At 47.7% G+C, this 22,316-nt stretch overlaps 6 protein-coding genes across 6 annotated transcripts; 3 read left to right on the plus strand and 3 right to left on the minus strand.

Moving 5' to 3' along the window:
* Positions 1–2,214: 2,214 nt before the first annotated feature.
* On the plus strand, positions 2,215–4,312 carry BU24DRAFT_477246 (uncharacterized protein; the record flags this gene model as incomplete). The annotated part of the gene is made up of 7 exons (XM_033532970.1): positions 2,215–2,539; positions 2,595–3,018; positions 3,070–3,162; positions 3,232–3,425; positions 3,519–3,859; positions 4,057–4,069; positions 4,223–4,312. Exons 1-7 carry the CDS (start codon positions 2,228–2,230, stop codon positions 4,310–4,312), a joined length of 1,467 nt encoding a protein of 488 aa, XP_033388441.1. The 5' UTR covers positions 2,215–2,227.
* A 982-nt stretch (positions 4,313–5,294) lies between these two features.
* BU24DRAFT_419677 (DNA-directed RNA polymerase mitochondrial precursor) lies at positions 5,295–10,136 on the minus strand. The gene has a single exon (XM_033527275.1). It carries the CDS (start codon positions 9,987–9,989, stop codon positions 5,703–5,705), a length of 4,287 nt encoding a protein of 1,428 aa, XP_033388442.1. The 5' UTR covers positions 9,990–10,136; the 3' UTR covers positions 5,295–5,702.
* A 349-nt stretch (positions 10,137–10,485) lies between these two features.
* Positions 10,486–13,335, minus strand: BU24DRAFT_419678 (uncharacterized protein). The gene has a single exon (XM_033527276.1). It carries the CDS (start codon positions 12,929–12,931, stop codon positions 10,691–10,693), a length of 2,241 nt encoding a protein of 746 aa, XP_033388443.1. The 5' UTR covers positions 12,932–13,335; the 3' UTR covers positions 10,486–10,690.
* A 422-nt stretch (positions 13,336–13,757) lies between these two features.
* On the minus strand, positions 13,758–15,829 carry BU24DRAFT_365932 (cytochrome P450). Its single transcript, XM_033524292.1, has 3 exons — positions 15,114–15,829; positions 14,186–15,062; positions 13,758–14,125 (listed from the first exon to the last, which is right to left on the minus strand). Exons 1-3 carry the CDS (start codon positions 15,477–15,479, stop codon positions 13,794–13,796), a joined length of 1,575 nt encoding a protein of 524 aa, XP_033388444.1. The 5' UTR covers positions 15,480–15,829; the 3' UTR covers positions 13,758–13,793.
* Positions 15,830–17,361: 1,532 nt separating this feature from the next.
* On the plus strand, positions 17,362–19,361 carry BU24DRAFT_477249 (uncharacterized protein; the record flags this gene model as incomplete). Its single annotated transcript, XM_033532971.1, has 1 exon — positions 17,362–19,361. The coding sequence occupies one exon, from the start codon at positions 17,362–17,364 to the stop codon at positions 19,105–19,107; it is 1,746 nt and encodes a 581-aa protein (XP_033388445.1). The 3' UTR covers positions 19,108–19,361.
* A 1,010-nt stretch (positions 19,362–20,371) lies between these two features.
* BU24DRAFT_406700 (uncharacterized protein) lies at positions 20,372–22,209 on the plus strand (the record flags this gene model as incomplete). The annotated part of the gene is made up of 2 exons (XM_033525776.1): positions 20,372–22,133; positions 22,187–22,209. 2 exons carry the CDS (start codon positions 20,372–20,374, stop codon positions 22,207–22,209), a joined length of 1,785 nt encoding a protein of 594 aa, XP_033388446.1.
* Positions 22,210–22,316: the final 107 nt, after the last annotated feature.

Consider the following 22,316-nt stretch of genomic DNA (forward strand, 5'->3'; position numbering starts at 1 on the left):
CAACTTCCCTGCCCACTTTAACCTGATGGTCTTGAGGTAACATCTCCATTTCTCAAAGGTAGAAGTTCCAGCCCAGGATCAAACCCAGATGCAGTAGAAAGCAGAGTCGAACAGCATCAGCCCAATGTCAGGAATAGAAGCGGTGTCATTGGCGATCGATTCAATGCCAATAGCGCGTGAACTCTGCAAATGTGCGAATGCGCAATGACAGTTAAGTCCTCAGATTCAATATTCCGAAGCACCGAAAGAAATGGGGATGGAAAGGCATTTATCTATTGCAGACATTGCCTTAAACTAATGTACATGCCAGAATTTCAACAGCTCCGTACAAAATTGAATTAAGCAGACTTTTCAACGTTTTGTCTATGCGCCAGGAAGGGATAACCAACATCCTGAACACATATGAAGTCTACCTCAAGACAATGAAGGATGATGCAGGAAGACTTCTCAAAAGGTTCCGGGCGCATGAGAAAAGAAGCACCCCCGAACGGCTCTCAGTTATTTTCCGGGGATAGGCCATTGGGACAATCATCGATGGATATCACGCCCGGACGTTGACGGACAGAGTGACAGTTACGAGAGATTCGATCAATGGTTTTCCTCAAATAATTGTTTCTGACCGAAACGCATTGGACGTAAGTTATGCCGTGAACCTCTTTTGTTGAAATACATGCTGAAGTAATAAACACCAATACATTGACGGAGGAGTTTATACAAATTAAATTCGCCTCGTTGAATTCTCTGTAGTATTGACGGACGGGAGGGTCGTTTGGACTCAGGCGGGGCAAAAAAAGGCAAATTCACAGAGAAAGGCAAAACCACAGAAATTGTCTGATCCGTGTAAAGAAGTGGGGCGGGTAATCTGGCCCCAGAGCAGTAAGGATATCTACACCCAGAGCAGCGTTTTGCACCCCAAGTCCTCAGATGACGACTCCAAGGCAGTGCTTTGCACCCAAAGTCCCAATATGAGGTTGACCCAAGCATCCCGAGAGCTTGATTCAAAGCCCGGCAATTTTGCAGACACAGAGCCCACTAGCCCTCGCTTCTCAGAAACCGATAGTAGGCTCGCAATACTCGTCAGCCTGAGCACACGCACATAGAAGTTGACGACGATTGATGATGATGAATATTATGAGTGAGAAAATTTGAACGAAGACATATCGCAAGAGAAATGTAGATTGTAAATTTTCCACGTGAGATGAATACATAAAAGGAAATTGTCAAAAGAAACATCAATGCTAGCTACTGGGACTTGTAAGAGAAAATTAGGGGTAGGGGAAAACCAACCAAAGAACATAGTGATCGTCAAGGAGAACCTACCTCAGGCGCAGATAACCCCACCAGTTTCGAAAAAACGGAAGGAAAACATACGCTGGGCACGCCTGAAGAACACCACAGCGAGGGACATCATAACGAATAGCATCGTAACGAAGAACATTACAGCGAACAGCATTATGATGAAGAATTTAATAATAAAGAATATCACAACGAATAATACCACAATATGGAAACTCACAATGACGAACATCCCAATGAGCAACATCGTAATGAGAAACATGGAAACATTAGAAACTACACTACGCTACCTTACCTTACTTGTGGAGGAGATGCTTATCGTCCCGTTCAAGATGCGGTGGGCGTTGCAAGTGCAATGATTTACAGCAGTCGATCTTTTAGATATAATTGTCATAAATGCAGGAACAGGACTTGGATTTCTGCAGGCAATTTCAGGCTTAGCTTTTCTGGAGGTGTTTGGTCGTGGAGAGGATGAACAGTTCTTGGATAGAATCATGACAGGTACTGGGAGCATTAGAGGCTTAGAGCTGACTGTATCGTATGTTGTGCGACATACATGCATGCTTCGCAACTTGAAATCACTTTAAGTTGTTAAATATGCGTGCATCTTGTAGAACTGGTGCCACATAAAGGTCTCCGGTATCGTAGGCCTATTCGCCGTCACATCTTGCCTTGAATTCGCAACATCCAATTACATTAAATCTACTCGAGTCATCTTCCGAGTGCAGCGGCAGAATGATAAATCAGAATAGCAGAGTACCGGTCACGATGGAGGCCCACCAATCTCACCAGTGGCTAAGTGCACCCATATTATCTCGTCCACCTAACTGGGTGCAGCTCTGTAAAAAGTCCGCTTTCTGCTTTCCGTATTTAAAAGATGCCTTTCCAGACAGGGAGATGCCAACTATTCTCATTTTTCACGCCTCTCTCAATGGATCATTCGCTTTCCGAAGAGTGGAAATATTTGAAAGAAGATCTTGGCCACAATAAGTGGCAGCGTATTTTCTTTGGCATTGTCATAATGATCTGTACTTGGGGACTTATGTTATCAATATGGTTTCTCGGAGCTATCACTGCTAATTCAAATGTTGCCCAGGATTCCGCTTGCACTCCTGATGGGAAGTTTCGCTTAGACCCATATTCGTATAATTACTGGGACATCTCCGGTACCTTCCAGATAACACTCCCATTCGGGAACTTTTCCTTTAGCTCAGTTAAGTCTATCGACATCGCATGTGATGTGGTGAGCACAAAGTTTCAACCAACTCAACCGAATTATAATCACTAACGTGATGCAGATCGTTGGTCGCGGTGGCCAGGCACTGTTAGCATTATGCAGTTGGCGTGTATTTGCACTCTATGTAACAACATCTATGGAGGTCAAACCTGTGACGTACGGCTCTTTTGGGTCCATTTTTATACAATTTGGACCTTCGGTTTCGTCTATCGGTGGTCTTGTTCGGGACTTTACCTTCCGTAAGAGCTTGCACTCTAAGATTGCAATGATATTTATCATTGCAAGTATGGCTTTCATTCTTTCTTTCCCTACCCTTGCCAGCGCGATGACTGGATACACTGGGTTCGTCAAATCATATGTTCCCGATCCTCAAACCGGAAACTTCATTCGCTTTGATCAACTCCGTCCCGTCGCATACATAATCCATGATGGAGAAAGGATCAAACAAAACGAGACATTCTTTGTGACGGATGGCTTTATTAGTGGTATGCTTGAGCCGTTTTCGTCGTCAGATTTTATCATATAACCGGGTCTAGGTGATCCATATCTGGGCACACGGGGCTATTGCGTTGGGACAAACACCTCTATCAAAAATCCAGAATGCGATCTACTCAACTCGATGAATGGGTGTAAGTATTACATGCTTGATCCTTTTGCTCGAAGAGTGTATAGATTCTTGTATATTAACATCAGTGGAGATCTTCGTGCCCTGAACAAGACAGATAATGACTACAGCAATATCACATTCATGGGCATAGCCTTAGGAAATTTGCCACTGAATGTTACGATACTCCCTCCGTATCATAATACCGATTATGAAATCGTGCCACGGCCCCTTTACGAAAACAACAGAATGTGGAGATGGTCTAACGAAACCTTTGACCTCGACTACGTACGCGACAAGGGGAGTTGCCAAGTAACTGGAGTATGCCACCAGCTCTTGTTGTTTGCATATTAACCAAGTCTTCACACTAAAATGTCTTAGAATTATAAATGGGGTTTCTCATTTGTGCAACTATTCTGCATGGTCGTCATGCTTCTGATCTGGTCAATCGGCATACTAGCTATGCGTATTCAGGCTCGATCAACGCTGCGCAGGCGTGGCCGTGAATCAATTGCGGGTAGGCATAAAGCAGTTATTCAACTAGCAGCTGCTATGCAAGAACATATGGGTGATCGAAATTTGATGCTGGAATCTCTAGACGAGATAGATCTAGAGAGGCGCATAAAAGAGGTACAAGGGGGCGCTATCTCCTATGCATTCCCCACATCAGGAATTACACGATCACAATCTACCACACTTCGATATTTCCGCGCATGGTTCTGGTACGAGAGATGGTGGCTTCTTGCAACGGGTCTTGGTCTGACTGGAGCATGCCTTGGCATAAGAATCGATTCTTTGCTGCTAAGTACAATTTCCCTGGGTTTAATACTCGGATTAATGTATTCGTTTGTGATTGGGAAAAGAGTTGGGACTAGGATATGTGTACTTTTTTACTTTTATGTATTGTCTATGTCCATAGTGTTTTGGCGATTGTAAGTAACTTTAGGCCTTCAAAGGGATGTGAATAGAGTAGGTCCTGGATTAGAAAAGATATGTTTACTCCATTGAAAAGCGGGAGTAGAGATCTATTGCTACAATTGCCGACCAACCTAGTAGTAAATCACTCACATATCCCTAAACCTCAGATTCGTCTCAGCAAAGTGGACTGCGACCAAAGCTGGCTCATATTATCACGTATCCCAGACCTCCAAGTGGATGAAGTGTGGCCCAATTAACATGAACTGCGCAGTCTGAAATAATCTTTAAGCTCAAGTCATATCTGCCCTGATTACATTCACTTAGGCCATCTAGATCTACCGAACAGATATTCTCCTGCTCTGACGGTTCTTTGTAAGGGAGTACAGTCGTAATCTAACGCTGTCAGTTGCACATGAACGATAATTCTTCCATTCCACTCCATCCCATCCTCATAGATCCCAAGAACCCACACGATCCCTTCCTCAGTCCTCTAAATCTAAACCACTCCCACTCAACAACACACATACTCCATCTCCTCACTTCATACATCGTCATATCCCACTCCAACCCCTTCCCCCGTCCCCCATACGCATATACACACAAACTTATCAGCAACATAACCACACCCCCTCAAGAAAAATGTCACATACGACCATTGGACATTGAAAACAGGGCTTCCCGTTCGCTCAGCCATACTTAAGCAATGTACCGGCGGACTAGTAGTTGAGTGGGTGACCATCAGCGAATCCCCGCTGTTGTATGTAATTTTCTTTTTTTGCTAGTTTGCGTGGTGTTTAGGGGGTTCGCTGGTGTTGATGTAGGTTGTGGTTGGGGCGGTGTTGAAGAGGGAGGTCGTGGTTGAGGTTGAAGAACTCCAACTCTCTTTTTGGCGGTTTGGAGGGGTGGGGAAATTAAGGAGGGTGGGCTTTCTGACGCTTTTGGATTGCGTGGAGTGGTGTCTGTCTTCTTTGGCGGAGGGCATGGAGGTCATGATGTAGATCTAGATGCTGAAGATATAAACTTTATACTCTTAAGGTCAACTGCCTCCATGTGTGACCTTTGTTCTAAGGGTATATTTGAAGTCTAGATACTCTGATATGTATGGTTGACTACAAGCTTCTAACTATTTTTTAGTTATTTATACATGAGTGCATTAGAACAGTACAAAAACTCATAATAATACTAGAGCAGTTGCCACATTGAACAATCACTCATGTCAAAATCGCAACATGCAGCATTGTAACATGATCTCATCGCATACATCTATCTAAATTCCTCATTCGAATTCTCTATCCTGAAAACGCAGAGAGACGACGTTCAGAGTTGAGTACTCGTAGTACATAAAAGCGTGGTTGTAGCTTCCCCATCTAAGAAGTCCGTAGAAGTAAAAAACAAGACGCCCTTCCTGCTGTCTTAATGCGTTTTGGTACAATACAAATACATGAGGTATAATTGGAAATGGACCTCTAATACATTGTGGATATCAGAGATGTTGAGATCCAGGAAAAATAAAATTGCAAGATCGTGAAAAAATCCCGCCTTTTCGATAACGTAAATGAAGCGCCAGTCCGATGGTAAATATCATTAACGCCGTGGAATGCTTTTTTGGGTCCCTGTTTGTGGCGATCCAGGGCTTAAAGATCGTACTCATGAGAAGAAATACTTGCTCTCCTTTAACCGCATGACATCCCAGCCACCTTTCTGGGGTAGCGGAGGAAGAATAAGGGGCATCCAGACCTTGATGCCAAAGAAGCGAGCGACTGGGGATCGCGTTTTGGTCGAATCTTTTAAGCCAGTCTCGAGATCGAGTGCATCCTCTTCGGCCATGTCCTGTTCCTGCTGATCCTCTACATTCTCCTGTTCGGTTGCTGCGTGGAGAGACTGATCCGGTACATCGGAAGCCTTCTTCTCATCAGATGGCGAGACGGCTTTACTATCCGACTGAGATACTCGGTGGCCCAACATAGCGTCTTGGTCAAGGTTGGCAAGCCAGATACTGGTTGGTGTTTCCATTTCTTCTCCGCGTTTTCTGTCCGCTTCATTGTCTGACTCCAACAGATCCTTTCGCGTCTGCTCGAGCAATAATTCCTGTGCGTTCGCCTCATTGTAGTGTTGTCGTTTCCCTTTTGTGCCCTGGCGATTCTTCTTCCTCCAGGCGATGATCTTAGTCGCAGCGGGCGAGGAAGGATGCAACGAGCCAACGAACAAGTGCCCAGCGTATCTTGTCTCGAACTCCGCGGCAAGGCGACCTATAACATCTTCTGAGTGCATCCGAACGAAAGCGTCACGAAGAATGATGTTCAGGTTAGGAATATCCCCGGCATGGGTCCAGAAGCTGTCGTGTACGGCGGCAAAAGCTAGACCCTCTTCATGACACTTGAGCGCGGAGAGCATCATGTGGGTTGCGTCGAGGGAGTGGATGAAATTTGGAGGAAACGCCTGGAGCTGTTTTCGTCTGTTGACTGGCTCAGCCGAGGACGGTTTCTGGACTGTAATTCTTTGCAGGCCTGTCCTGATGACCTCGACCGGGTCTTTTCGATAGGGCTGTACTACCGGCATCTTCAAGGGTGTAGTCCAAATAATACTAGTCTTAAATCGTCCGGCCTCAGCGATGATCTTCTTCTCGACGCGCGACCATGTTCTGCTCGTCTTTGAGTGTCTTGCGTCGACCTTGGCAGGAACACCGTTTGCGTGGTCGTGTAGCCTTCGGATTTGCTCTGGGGACAACGAACACGTAATTCGATCACCGCACTCGCCAAGCCAATGCTGGATCTCCTGCGCTCCATTGAAGATCATGCCCAAAGCAAGGAAGATCTTTTTCGCGACATAAATAGCAAGAGAGTGAAGGGTTTTGATTTTTCCATTGGATTTGGATTGGACGGCTTTAAGGTCCGTAATGACTTCCTTGAGCTCGTCCAAAACTTGGAGTTTTGCGCCCATAAAAGTGACACCATAGACATTGGTCATGACGGTTCGTTTGACAATCTTTCGAGTAATTTTGCCATCTAGAATCACTCCGGCAGGGACTCCGTTTTTGGCATCTTCGGTGACCATTTCGTTTACGAGTTCTGCGACACCAGAGTAAATATCTTGAGGGCGATCAGATGGCTCGAGGTTCACTTGAGCGGCACCAGCATGGTCACCTCCAAGGGCAGCGTAATGCTGCAGGCCATTGCAGGTTCCATCTTGGTGAACAGGAAGGGTGGAGATAAATTTGGCGGGATCTGGAGAATCTAACGCTCCTTTCAGCTCGAAACAGCAGGCGAGGCACTGCCACGGGTCCTCAGCCTTTGTCCACCAGCGTTTCCCACCAAGTGGATTTGTAGCAGAATCGTAGATGTTGTCGAGGTTGTCCATCGCAAACTGTTCCCTGTCCCGGAGACTCGCCTTGTCAAAACCATAAAGATTAGCAAGGTGAATCTTCAACCACTGTAATCCGACTTCGCCCAATTCTTTTCCGTTCGCAAATTTGAGTAAGCCTCGCGAAATATCAGCACCGATGTGATTGAGAATCGGGGGAACTGGATATGCACGGCCACGGAAGTCCAGGTTGTGAGGGAAGTACACTGTCTCGTTCAGGAAAGCTCGGGCAATCTCGAGTTGGAAGTTCTGGAAACACCTATTCGAATGGAAACCACTCTTGGTATTCTCGTATTGTTTGACAGCGGCGATCCACTCACGACGCGTGGAAGCGGTGCAGTCAGGTGGCGGTTCTGGAGGATACTGCAGTTCCATCACTTCGGGAACAAGACCGCCGATACCTTCACCCTTGTTCCAGGTTTCGACCATGACACGGAATACGTCAGAATTAATCTTCCACGGCAATTTCCCAAGCACGTCAAGACCAGCGAGCATTTGCTCCAGATCTCCGTTTGCGATGGCAGATCGAGCATAGGATGCTTGTTCGTTGTCGGCCAGTTTAGTTCGAACCACGGGCTCTTGGATCGTATAGTAGCCGCCATCTGTGAAATCTGTCCATGGCTTCGGTTCCACCAACATTGGCAACATGATGTGATGTAGATTGCTGACTGATTCGTTTCTCAATTTCTCTTGGATCTCATAGTGCGGTTCAATCCAACCGATTTTCTTTCCACCTACGAAGCCAGTTTGATGTTGAAATGCTCGTTGATTGTTTGTCAGTTTCTTGCCAGTTTTGGGGTCGTCGCGGGTAATTGTAATCATCGCCGATTTCGTCATGAGCTCAAGGAGGATAGCACCGATCTTGACCTTGACAGCCAGGGGCATACCCATTTCACGGAAGTTGAAGCTGTGCAATGCACCTGCGGAGGTTTTGGGGACGTCGGAATCTTGGTTCGCAGCTTTTTGATCGCCCTCTTTGGCAATTTTGCTGAGCGCTTCTGCACGTGCATGTTTTCGTAATTTTTGGACATATCGATCGTGTCTTTGCTTTAATCCCTGGTTGATTTCGTCTTGCACCTGCCGGCCGATAGTGGTTGTCAAATATGCAACCTTTAAAGCAGTGTGCTCCTGATTGTTCTTCGTGCTTGAGCTCAGAACGCTGGAAATAGTGATAGCCGTAAGCTTTTCTGGGTCGGATTGCTCGAGCCAAGGACCGTAATGATTCGCCGGATCCTGTTTGTTATGTGTAGGGTCCATTGCCGTCAGGACTTCCTTGACTCGCTTGATTTCGTCCTTTACAAGAGGTAACATGGCAGAATACCATTGCCACATCAATGCCTGGACGGGTTTCGAGTGAAGAACACCATGAATTCCAATCTTCTGTAGCTTAGCATCCTCAGCTTTCCAACGCTCAACTGCTGCCTTTGCGCCTTCGGACTCAACATGTATTTGGCGCATATAGGCGTATGCACGTTCTTTCACTTCTTGAGATCCCTCCATATCGTGTGGGAATGGGATCTCGCCTTTGGTGTCGAGAGCTTCTAATGACTGTCGAAGCGTTGACAAGCCTATGCCCTTCTGGTTGACCGATTTGACATTGAGCGATGCGTCTGGGATTAAACCTTGCTGGATTGCAAGTCGTTCCCCGCCGGGGGTGCTCATCTGCATATCCTGTAAAACATCGATAGACGGGGGTTCGTCGTATTCGTCTGGCTGGAATCGGATGAGCGTATCCCACTCCTCATCGGTGAACTCCGCAGATGAATTGATCTCCTCCATTATATTCCCACCATGACTGTGTGCCATGTCTAGGTATTCGCGCATCAATCGCTCTCTCTCAACTCCGCTAGTAAGGTTCAAAATTCCACGAAGTAGTGGGATAAAAGTTTCGGCGGTCGGCCTGAGTCCTCTATCAACGACATGCTTCTCGTACCATGTTTGCATTTCTTTTAAAGCAGCTTGCCCCTCCTTCCCGTTTCCGACTTTTGACTCCAAAGCAATGTCGCACATTGTCTTCAAATATATGTTGTGTGCATCGATGAGCTCCGGAGCGAGGGCATCGTATATCGTGACTAGCCTTTGAAGGATAATGGCTGCCCTATCCATGCGACCGACCTTCAAGCAGGCGTATAGATTCTGGTGCAATTCGATGGCATTTCCTCCAGGTATACCACTCCCGGCAGATATAGAAGGCATTACACTGGAGGTCGCGTCATGGATGATCAGCGGCTTGGTTGTGTCCCATTTTTGTAATTTGGCCAAAGCAGGGTTTGGAGTTCGAGGTTCCCAAGCTTGTGCAAAGTTGAAACTCAAGGGTTCTGTATTCCCACGCTGGGCCTCGACAGCCGTTGCAAGGGGGCGGGTCTCGTGCCGTTGCGATCGTGTGGAAGCGGTCTTCCATGAGTGGGTTTGTGGACGAGTATCTGATGTCGCTGCGGCCTTGAGGGGGCTGGTACTGGCTGTCCATCGCATTTGAGCTGGGCAAAGCCATGGTAGGGCTAATTGTTCGGATAATCGAGTTTGAGAAGTGAGGGCCTCACGCCGTAACTTCCGTCTTGCAGCTCGCGCGAGCATTTTCCAAAAAAATTAAAGGTTGTAAGTAGAGAATAGAGAATTAATGCAGGCGCTAGGAGAGCAATCAAAAAGAAACGGAATCAGAAAAGAAAAGAGAGAGTATTGGGTAGTCAGTGAAACCCCTCGATACACTTGGAGTCGAAACAGGCGTGACGAACGACGAAAGTTTTTGAGGGTGGCTCCTTGAGCTTGAGAATGATAAGATGGACCGTGCGGGATGCATAATCACGTGATGGATTCTTGAAACTTTTTTTTCCTGCACCCGAGTCAGGCCAGGTGGTGAGGGGACTAGTGTGTAGTCATGGGAACGTGGCGAAAGAAGTAATGCGAGGATCATAATTCTGTTTGAGATACGAGATTGCCTCGTCTCGTGCTATCAAATAAGAATTTGAGAATATATGTCATGTCGCTCATGATACACATTTAGGTGGAAGACTGTTGCTCGGCCTTGTACGTCAAAAGTTAGATATCTCAATTTTCAAAGAAAGAAATTCTTCTATTTCGCTATATGATATGGAGCAACAATGACAAACCTGTCATTTCTATCTATGTGAATGAGACCCGTGCAAACATTGTAAATAAAAAACGCCATATATCCTCTTGCCGCGTGCGGTCAAGGTCATGCCCTAATGAGCTAAAATGAAGTGTCCTTTGGTACATATAAATACTCATACATAGAGTTTGTGTTGAAATGTAATGATTTAGATGTTTGTTGCCGTGGCTGTTGGTGTAAATGAGTAAGATGATGTAGATACCGCGGTCGTTTGTGAAGCAAGGTCTGTAACGGTACTGCCGTATGCACTAAATGCGTCGACCTCATCTTCCGGCTCATAGGGCGATCGCTCCAACTCTTCGCTTTCCCAATCATCTGCATCCTCGTCTCCAAAGCAGAATAGATCATTGGTACTGCCCGTGACAATTTTGCGGTGCATCTTGGGTTGGATCGGGCATTCGCCGATTTCTTTCCTGAAATTGGCTGCAAACTCAATCGCAAAAGTATTTGCTTTGAATGGGTCCGTTATGGTACCATTGTAAAGAAGATACGGAAGATGGGATGCTTCGGGCAGATCGCCATCGAAAGGCAATGCCATGTGGAGGGGCCTAGATCTTGGGATGACATTGGATTCCCGGATCGTGGGGCTGGGAGCAGGGGTTTCCGCTCGCAAGAACGGTTCGTTTGCGAGGTCGGGCTTGATTTCTGGTTCATTGTCTTTTGTGACAGGAGGCGGCGAGAACTCCTGAGGGGGGCGATATAATTCATTGTGTATGGTCGCCAATGACTCCGTAGAGCTTGTTGCCGGATATAATAGTGAATAGCCTCTGGCGCGCATGAATTCAAGCATGTACTCTGTCCACGCAGGTAGTGTTTCCGAGACTAATTTCGCTCTCGGAGCCTTCTTGCCGGTTTGGTGCTGTTTTTTTACTCTATTACTGAGGAACGAATGCCACTCCGCCCATTTGTCGCCGAAATAAAGGGCGGCATGACTATCGGGAGCCTGCCAAAGGAACTGTGTGCTGGCCTCCTCGGAAAATTGCCTCGAATATCGTTCTGCATTCATGTCAGAAGGTTTTGGGAGAGTTAAGCGTTTATGTCCGTCCAAGGTGACAGATGGCGATACTAGACTTATGCCCATAAGATCCAAGGCATCGCTCTCGCCGAATGAAGAGTACTTGTACTCCAGGAGAACGTATTTTAGATATTGGAAAAATAGTGGAGACAATTGCACCTGTGGGGACAAGAGGAGAACATGAGAGTCCTTGGTACTGGAGGGATAAAACAATTCCAGGAATCGAATGGAGGACTCTTCCTGTGTTGCGTGATGATTGCTAATTCGTCTTCTTATGATGATTTGGTTGTTTGATAGCGGGTCATCCTGTTTTCCTGGGGGCCAGGCAAAGTCTTCAAGCCTCTGTCGTAGGGAAGGATCAACACTGTCAGGCAGATCTATGGTTAGGCGCGGTTGCTTCATCCCACGATAGTCGGCTTCCTTAAGTGATTTCAGAAGCCTCAATATTCCTCCAGAAGAATCAGATGGGGCTTGAATCAGAATGTCGATGGTAGGTTTATGCCAGTTGCGAATCGATCCAGCATCCAATCGCGCCATCCACATGAAATTTTGCATTTGTCCCTGAGGCATCTCTATGATAGGCATGGACAAAAGTTTGGCTTTACTCCGTAGTCCACGAACAAAAGATCCATCTTCATCCTGGGAATCATCCGTGATCGTAGCTTGAGGATGAAGGAATGTGTTGATATGACCCAACGCCGCTGCGGCGCTCATCTCAGCCCTGGACTCTGTGCTGAATTCCGAATAATCTGGCCGCGCATCATGCCAGACGACAGGACATTTAGTCTTGTCCACCCCGTTTATCCCCAGTAGGTCATCAAGCGGTATGTCCATACGGCTCATGATGGCAACATGCACCCAATTGCGGTTCCACTTGGCCATCTCGCATGCAAGAGGGAGGAGGGTCGCGGCACTTTTGAGGTTCGAGAACGCAAATAGGATGTTCCGATTGAGAGGGCTATAGCCATGGGTGTATGAGGCTTCGTGGAGAGACGCGGCGAGTCTATAGAACTTGATCGGGCCGGAGAAGACTTGTGGTGCAGCTGCATCTTTGGCTACAGCAAGGCCAGGGGGTACGCCGGTGGGTTCTCTGTCGACTGCTTCGTTGTGGTCTTCGTTCGTCATAGGCACAATCTGCCGGAGGCCATACGAGGATCCATTCGGTTGGAAGATCGGGAGTTCTGTTATGTAGTTATGAAGCATGTAAAACGTATATAGCCCAACTAGCACGAAGGCTATCCTTCTCCTCCTCCATCGGAGCGGTGGTGTCTTCAGCGCTGCCCATGTTGGTGTCTGCGGCCATGACCCAGGCTTATGATCATCGTCCTTCTTCCCAAGCTCTTCATCGGTTGGGAGTATTGTTTTGCCCAGCATGCTGGTTCGAATCACGCCCTCCTGCAACCACCCGCGGTTTTTGGATCGGCCTCCTACCATGCGCGCACCTTATATCATTGCGAACAAAATCTTCGGACGTTCGGGGCCGCGATCGACATACGGAGGGAGTAGTGCGACAGGAATACGATGCGGTAAGGGGGTCAGAATGGTTTCTAGGGTGGTCAAAATCCGACCAGTAATGGGATTGTGGAGAGTGGGTGGACAGCGGTTGGAATGTTGAGGGAGGAAGGCCAACAGTAAGGCGAGCGTATCTTTTGAACCGGACTGTACGCAAACAAGACGTGTCCTGAAGGTGGCTTATCCTTTAGATTTGTCCGGAGTAGATGATTGAAGAAACACAATGTTGAGCCAGCTGCCAGCGAACGCACCAGCACCGTCCCCGTGGAATAATTAGATAATTACCTTTAGTTACCTTAGGTAGTCTTGGTCCGCCTGCCGAGGGGTTGCAAACAGTGACACCAACGGTCGCTCCCTGCCATCCCTGCAGTCGCGTGCAAGTGCCGCAGCTGCCACTCAGATCCTGAGACAGAAACGTATCCATTTCACCATCTGACTATTAGTTACTCCGGTAGTTAAGTTGGATATTAGATAGATACCTAGGTATGTATTTACAGGAATTATCTCCCTCAATCAGTTCCTTGTCCCCCCAACTCTTGTCAATCTATCTACGGCCTTTATCCATCAATCGTGAGGGGTAAACAATCTATGTCCACCTGAATGGAATCCATGTTCCTTGACATAAGTCACATAGCACTGATTCTGTCTGCATTTTGATCATCATTTGGGCCACTAATCGACCGGGATCATTGCTATGCTAAGAGTATCCAGTACAAATCTGTTTTCAAACTTTCTCTGCTTTACTTTCCGCCTGCTCAAGCGCCTTTCTCAGTGCATCTTCGTTCCTAGGCTTGAAAATAACCTTGTAGTGATTGCACATGGTCACAAGACTGGTTGGGTCTGAGCTCCCCAACACCGGGTGAACGTCGACCTGGCTGTCCTGCACGAGTTCGAAGCTGTTCAGCATTCGCATGTACGTCAAATACAACTCTCGGTTCGCAAGCAGCGAGCCCGCGCACATGCGATAACCCAAGCCGTATGTGAACAGTGGCGCATCCGGCTGCTCTAGCCACCTCTCAGGGCGAAACACTTCCGGATCGGACCAGACATTCGGGTCTAAAATGTGTTAGCATGATGGCAGATGGAGACTGAGAACAGTAATTAATCAAGACTTACCCATGTTGCACGCCCACGCGTTCAGGTAGATGGTGCTTCCCGCCGGTATCAATTTCCCTTCATAGAAAACATCCCTCACTGTCGCCCGGGGTAGCGCTAGTCTGAGAACGCAATAATATCTGAGACACTCCCTCACCAAGGCGGTAATGTATTCGCACTTTTGGTCATCGTACGCATCGCAAAGAGGCTCCTTGTCTGAGTAGAATTTCCGAATCTCCTTCACAGCTTTGTTCTGGATGTCTGGACGCTGTGCCAAAAGCGCAACACTCCACTGAACTAGTGTCGTAATTGTGTCTAGGCCACCTGACAGCATCGTCAAACTGATACTCGTCAATTCCTCCTTGTTCAATGCGGCATCCTTGTCCTGAATGACGTTCGCTTGGATGCAGGGTTTGTGGGTTCCCATCCGCATTCTCTCGTCTAAGTCCTGGTTGAGTCGTGTCAAATAGACATCGCGACGCTTTCGCATTTCCCTGGCCTTCTGGCTTCCGAAGCTGAACGGGTTCAACCTCATAATCGGGATGTAATCCTGAAGATTTCCGGTCGTGCTCCTGAACTTGCTGATAGCCTCTTCAACTTCAGTGATTTCGTCGAACATCGGATCGTCGCGGCTACCCATACGAGTTCCCCAATTCAAGGTCAATGAAAGCGACAAGGATAGACGTTGAATCATAGGCATTGGGTCGACGCCGGTCTTTCCAGCCTTGCCCAGTTCGAAGCCCTCTTTGACAAAGTCTTTAGTCTCAACATCTAGGTGGTCAATGTAGGTTGCAATCGAAGGCTTATTCAATGCAGAAGCAGCACCCTTTCTTCGACGCTTGAGAGAATCATTGAATGGCGAAGTACCAATGGTAGTACCGGCGGTATTCGAAAGAACCTATCTCCGTCAATGCCATTACTCACACTTGCACATGTTACATATTCCTACCTTGTGGAATGTCCAGAACACTGGCCTCGAACTCAATGCCTGGCTATTCTGGCCGAAGATCTTCCTCGCAGCCTCCGCACTGTTGACAACAATGACTGGCACGTTGCCTAGTTGGATCTGATACACTGGACCATACACTTTTGACCATTGTCGGTACTTCTCTGCGGCGTTGTGCGTTATATCTGGAATGTTTCCGACGAGGGGCCAATTCGGTGGTCCAGTGAATCCCTTGACTCGTGCTGAACGGCGAATGAATTCATTTACGATCAAGTACGTAAGCGGGAGTCCAACGAGAAGAAATATAAGGCTGCGAAGTGGATAGTCCCGGGCCTCTTCGGCTAGGAATGGTAAAATCGTGGAGATCATCCTGTGGATATCTGCCGGTGCCAACAACCTTCGGCCTAAAGATGTGCAATCTGTATGAACTGTATGAACTGTGATGTTGTCTCACGATCAGTCGGCCACCTTTATCGAACCGTATGAGACCGGTGTCTTTCAACGACCGGGGATCCTTTGACCTGGGATTGAAGAGGAGAGTAGTGTGGCGTTGAGGGGCGTTATCGAAACGAATGATGGGCGAACCAAACGCTTCTTATTCCTTCAGGTGGAAGATCTCCGTAATTCCATTGCAGATATGATTCCGCCTCGCTAGAGTCGTCTTAGTGTATCGGTGGTCGCCAAATTCCTACTCTGTACTAAGTTCCCTTACTGGTCTGCTGGCGATTCATCCGCTCCCTCCCCAGATTCCCCCCGGCATTTGCGATCGTCATGCGGGGACGTCCGTTAACGCGGAACACTTCCGCACCATGGCGGAACCTCAACGTGCCCAACCCCATTCAACACATTATTATTCCTCTCGACGACATGCATCGTGGGCGCTTACGAAAAGGTTGAATCTTGTAATTACGGACTTTCCTGATTACCCAATATCCAAATTCCAGTCCACGATGCCCATGGTCTGTTCGATGCTAGCAGATGCCGTCGGAACTGATTGCAAGTGCCTAGGTGCATTACCATTCAATTGCCGCAAGAGGCTTCTTCTTCTTCGGTGTGATCATACCGGAAGGTAAGGGGCCCTACGAGAGTATCACACATCTACTGCAAGACCCATTCACCTCCAGTGTCACGGACCCAATCGCTTGGACAATGTGCGTTCAATCACGATCTCCCCGTTTGCAATCAAGCGCTAGTATCCGACCATGAGATTCACATGCAGGTACTAAGGGTTGCACGTGTGAAGCTAGTCCTAATAGGTCCGATCCCGTTACCATACTGAATTAACGTTATTGGGGATGTGCTTTGGGGAAGAGGCAGTGGGAAACATAGTGTAGAAGCATACGTTAGCCAGTCATACATAGGGATTTTAGACCAACTAGGAGCCACTTGATAATGTCATTGCCATGGTGTCGGCAGAGAAGTATGCTTGTCCTACTCTGAGACTTTAAATGTTGGCGGTGAATGTTAATGATACCAACAAGTCACGTGAAGGTATACGATGGTAATGTTTAATGAAGTCATGGAACCAGAAGCAACACCAGTCTATAAGGTTCTTGAAGCGTGTATAGCCGTTATAAAATGCTTGTAGTTTGTTTTCTGGTGCGGGATCTGGATGATATACTGTGCTTCCGGCTCAAGTGAAAACTGACTGGACGCAACAAAGCTGAATCCTGTGAGGGTGAGTGCAAGAAATCGAGCTTGAGAAGGGCAAATACTCAGTCTTTAGACTTCGGTGATTCGATTTCGGGCTCCGTCAGGCTCAACACTAAGCTCTCATCTTGAAATATAAGCGTTTATCCAACCTGTAAATACTTGACGCACGCCCCGCAACATCATGAGCTCCCAGAAGTAGCAGCTATAGCTGTTTGGACCGATCATCTTCATAGATGAGGCTCTTGATCACTACCAGCACATTGACTGGGCTTCATTGAATGTAAACCCCCACAGCAATTTCGAACCCACGATGCCAGGTCACGCCCATGGGGGTTTCGGCCTCAGCGAGCGCTCCAACTTACAGTATAAGAGTACCATCTTTCAGAACCGATTACAAAAGATGCGCTCTGAATACCCCCATCAATACAGTTTCTTGAACCTGCTAAAAACAATAGCCTTTGACTTACTCGGCACTCATACTCTGTTGGCCAGAAAAGCATTCCTTGCGCCCAGGCGACTTAGACGAAGGACTTAGAGGACAGACATCAGTCGATTATTCGTCTTGATACATTCTCGTTGTATTGGTGTCTGCCTCTATATGGACGCGTCGTCGTTCAACTTCGTGGATCCCCGCGTGCTAGAAAAAGCGGTCAACACCTGCGAATCAACTCAACAGGCAGAATCGACACCATGGCCGAATGATAGGGCTGCGACATTTCCATTCGCCGATTTCCTGGATTCACCTACATGTGACATTCAAGCCCAACTTCACTGTAGTATCGGTGCAAACGGTTCCTCAGATCATGTGTCATCTCCCTTCAATGTCGACCACGACTGTGTGTTGGGCACTAAATTGTGTCAAACATTCTCGCCATCGTTGCAAGACAGTGAAACTTATCTTCAATCACTACCAACGTGGAACATCGACAAAGATACTGAATTGTTTCAAGCGACAACCCAATCCCTTGAACATGCGAGAGACCCCGCAAACCTCTTTTCCAACCTTCATATCAAGCAACGGGTTGGCCCCTCAAACTCCGATCAGCAACTAGTCTCGCGTATGTCTTCTTCACCACAGCCTCCCTTTATTGCATCCCACTCGCGGGGCTATTCCAAATTCCGCGGCACTTTCCAAAGTTCCGATCATGCTCGACAATATAGAAAGATAGCCTTGCGGTTTGACAGGAAACCATACCAGTACCCGGACGTCGACGAGACAATCCATGACCTTGTACGGAACCGGCAGTATCACATCAAGCGTATTTACGATGCCATGGTTCGTCCCGATGTCGCACAGGATAACCCCGGCTCTATAGCGATGCGGCGATGGGTTCACAATGCGTACTACGACTCCGACATGGTGGAAGCGTTCTCCAACAAGGTTTTCGACTGTCTGATCAAGCAAACGGAGGAAGGATTTCGTGGCTGGCACCATAACGACTACGCTTCCGACGAACGCAAGGGAAGCGAGACCGAGGACAAGAATTTGAACTGTGCGGAGCGACTGGACAGTGTGATACATTCTCTGGAAAGGGAGAAAACCATCTGCGAGGACATTATGAATTCAGCATGTCAGATCCGGATGTTTGTGAACGCTCCACGTGCCTATGCGGTCCGCAAGTCAGCAAATCGTGCAGGTAACAGCAAGAGAAAGAAAGCGACCGAGCCGGATCGGGTCTCCAAATCCAGGTCAACAAGAGTGAAGAGGTCACATTCGAGATCAACAGTGACGAATTCCACTATATACGATACACCATCATCGTCTTCGCAATGTCCACGCCCTCTAGAAATGCCCCCGCAGCCATCAGATATAACTGAATACCGGTTCTCACCAGATGCTCTTCCTTCTGCCTATATCGGATTCGTTCCTGCAACAGGAGGAATACAACCACATATTACACTGTCAATGTCACCTCCTGATCATGGCCAAGCATTCCCGCAGTTCCCATCCGCGCAGCCGTTACAACATGCGCAGTTCATCTCCACGGCACCAGGTTCCAGTCATTCTGCTACTCTTACGGTCGATCCCAAGCTCCTAGAGTTGAACTATAACGTTCTCGAATCGCCCTGGAATGCGAACGCAGATGAATGCCCGAAGCTGCCCACGCCGGATAGAATCCCGCTTGGTCCAGCCTTGTTTCAACCTGACCACACTGGCACCGCGGACCCCACAATTGAGCAAAGTTTCGATCTGTATAACTCGCTGCCCAACAGTTTGCCAGACATCGTGCCAGTAAACATGGGCGAGCAGCCTGCCGTTCCCGACTTCCAAACTTTCTGGCTCAGTCAAACTGGTGTGCAGCCATTCCCAAGCGGGTCCGAAGAGAAACGCTCGAACTGTTAATGCTCCCCATTTCTGATATTCCATGTTACAGCAATTTTCAACAGCCATTTTCTTACTTACGGAATCTTTTCGTGAATTCTTTTGGTACCACACACAGTTTTCATGCGACCCAGAGTTTGTTAAGTTGAGTTTGAGAATGCGTGGCAGTCGAATTAGCATCCTTTATTTTTAGCGTACGATTGCCGATGTCTCAGTTCGGCAACGTCATAGTATGAGATGGGTGACCAGAGTTTGTTTGTACTGTCAGATACAACCTCACTCCATGCTTACGTCTGTATATTAGTTTCCAATTCTATACTACTATCAAATTTCAATTATGATCAGTCAATCAAAGCATGTGATGTAAGAACAAAAGCGCTCATGTTTTGAGTCGCGACTCATCTAGAACCATCAAACTGTTCACAACGCGACACTGCCCCAGATGAAGGCTCTAGTTCCCGAAACTTCTATACAACAGTCAAAGAACCACCAAGCAAGTACAACAGCAAGCTACATTGGATATTAGAATGCAAATATTGGAGTGTTGTAGTAAATTAAATTAGCATGATGTCGCATCTGGCTGTGTGGCCCCAATGGATATCCCAGCCACATCCAAATCGATCACATTATATACAGAATATAGTGAGTTGACGCGTAGCAGATCTGCAACTTGAAGTGATTCAAAACTAATTTACTGCCTAGCATATTCCCTTGAGTGGCGGGCTGTCCCGCGGTCGTCCAGTGTTGGTGTGGTCGTTCCCAGTGAAGCAAACCCTTCAGCGAATCGCTGTATCGGGAAATGTTTACGCACACTATTGCCAGGCAGCACGCCTCCTTCACCCAAATTGACTTCCCTTTGATAGGTCAGCCCTACGGAATATCCCTCGCCCATGGGGTTTCCCGCCCCGTGGGGAGTGGGCCGTGCTGTAGCATCTTTCACTCACCCACCTGCCAAGGACCTTCCCCAAGTGTTGAGCATTTTCGCTGTCCCACTGAATATCCTGCCTGCCATCCAACCCTTCCTCGCTCTAGAAATATCGACCTTCTTGCATCCATACTCTCATATTTCTGCTCCCATCTACTCGCTCCCATATACCTGCTCCCGTATACCTGCTCCCGTAAACCTACTAGTATACGCCTACTCCCATACGCCTGCGTGTATATATCTGCTTCTTGATCTCCACTTCTGGGATCTTTTACGGTAAGCCAAATCTCACTGATAGCTGATTAATAGACTTTGATCTAATCTGCGAAGGCATCTTCTGCCTTAACCTAGAGCTCTAGAATGGTTTCTGCTCCCGTTAAGATGTCTCACCAACATCGTTCATCGCCCCCCACCGCCGAAGAGAATCGTTCTACTTTGAATGATTTGACTTCATATAACACACGCGGTAGAGTGGAACCAAATGCCCTCGACAACTTGCATACGAACCAAGCTTCCGAAGCTGGCTCGACAGTTCCTAGTCCCTGCCGAAGACACAGTCTTTCAGCTCTTTCAGATGCGACTCTGTCTCCTGAACCTAGCCCTGATATCCATCAAGGTGCTTATGTCCAGAATATGGCAGTGGCAGACGACCTACAGAGTCAAGGGCAGCCATCGATGATCGATTTTGCGGGATACCCAGAGGGTGTATTCGCGTACCCAACCAACGACCTATCTTTTGGACAAGATCTCTTTAATCCGCTCATTCATGCTCAGCAAGGACCAATGCTCCCTTCAATTGAATCTTCCCCTTACATGGTTATGCCGCAAGTTCCAGTGGCCCAATATTCCTCCGTCCAGCATCCCTGCCACCAGGTCTATGCAGCCTTGCTTCAAGATATAGACAATCCATTCGCCGATTATTTGCGGAGCATCTATATAACACCAAGCTATATTCCTCGCAACGTCGGCGTACTGGGCTACTTCAACAGCCAGCTGCCACGAACAGTCCCTGCAGGCAATGCATGGACAAGCGCTGTGGACCACCGCTACAAGGTTAAGCAGGCCCCAAAACCAGATGGGGTCCTTGGTTTAAGGGACATCATCATCAACGCAGAGGTCCACTACCAGGACCTATATGACGCATTCATATCCACCGACAGTGACGATGAAGACACAGTGGAGACACGCGAAACCAAGAAGTTCCGAGACCATTCATACCTCAAAGAAAAGGATGAGGACATCAAGGCAACCTGTCGTCTGATTCTCATTGCCCTTGTCGATCGTGTCATCTCTGGTTGGCGAGGAAACGAAAATCCTCGTGCAATGAAAATGGATGATGATCTCAACGCATCGGATCGCTTGCAAGAGATCATTACGACGTTGCGAAAGGCCAAATCCGCATGTAGGGACTTGCTAGAATCAGACGGAAAAATTCAGGTCCTGGTACATTGTCCCTCTACGCTGGGTTTCAGGAAGGCTCTCCAACTTCGAGGAAACAAAAAGAAGGCCGATGACCTTAAAAGGTTGCGAGGAAAAGCAACACTGAGCGGTGCAAAGGCACCCATTAGTGGTGCTAAACCCACCAACGGGGTAAAGCCAGATGTAAACGTCGGGAACCTAGATGTCGACGATGGAAAGCCAGATGTCACTGGTAAAAATCGCCTACCTAGAATGAGTAAGAGGAAGGCCATGGACGACGAAGGTGGAAACGAAGAGCAAATACAACCTGCTCAAAAGAAGACTCGTCGTAGTGCAAATCTACACAGTGTGTCTTCGGTAGGCAGGCCAGCCAAGCGCAAACGAACTGAGCTCGATGAAGATTCGGCGGACGGACCAGTACGACCAGCGAAGGGACTCCGTGTTGATGCAGGACCGCATCATCATGCACCTTACACTCCCGAATCGTCGACTGGTGATTGCCTTCAAGCAAGGACGACATCACCAACCCCCGAATATCTGTGGTCGTATACACAGACATCCGCAACGCCCAGCCAGCCACCCACTGGCATCTACCAGCCACCTATCGTCGGAACAGCTCTCAACGATGCTGTTCAGGGGCCTAATGGTATATATTCTCCCCGCGTTACATCTGAAGACGATCCAAGTCTTCTGGATCAAGACGGTAAGCAAAACTGAATCACCTCCTTGAAATCAAAACTAACCTATTCTCGCCAGGCCTTGAAGAGCTACCTGATTGACTGAAGACTATACGAAAGGACTCTTTCGATTTGGAAGCTGCTTCGGTCATTGACCCACAGCTTACCCGCACGATAAATGACACCTAACGGTGTTATATCACAAATTG

The sequence above is a fragment of the Aaosphaeria arxii genome (assembly GCF_010015735.1).
Source record: "Aaosphaeria arxii CBS 175.79 unplaced genomic scaffold BU24scaffold_2, whole genome shotgun sequence".
Lineage (NCBI taxonomy): Eukaryota > Fungi > Ascomycota > Dothideomycetes > Pleosporales > Aaosphaeria > Aaosphaeria arxii.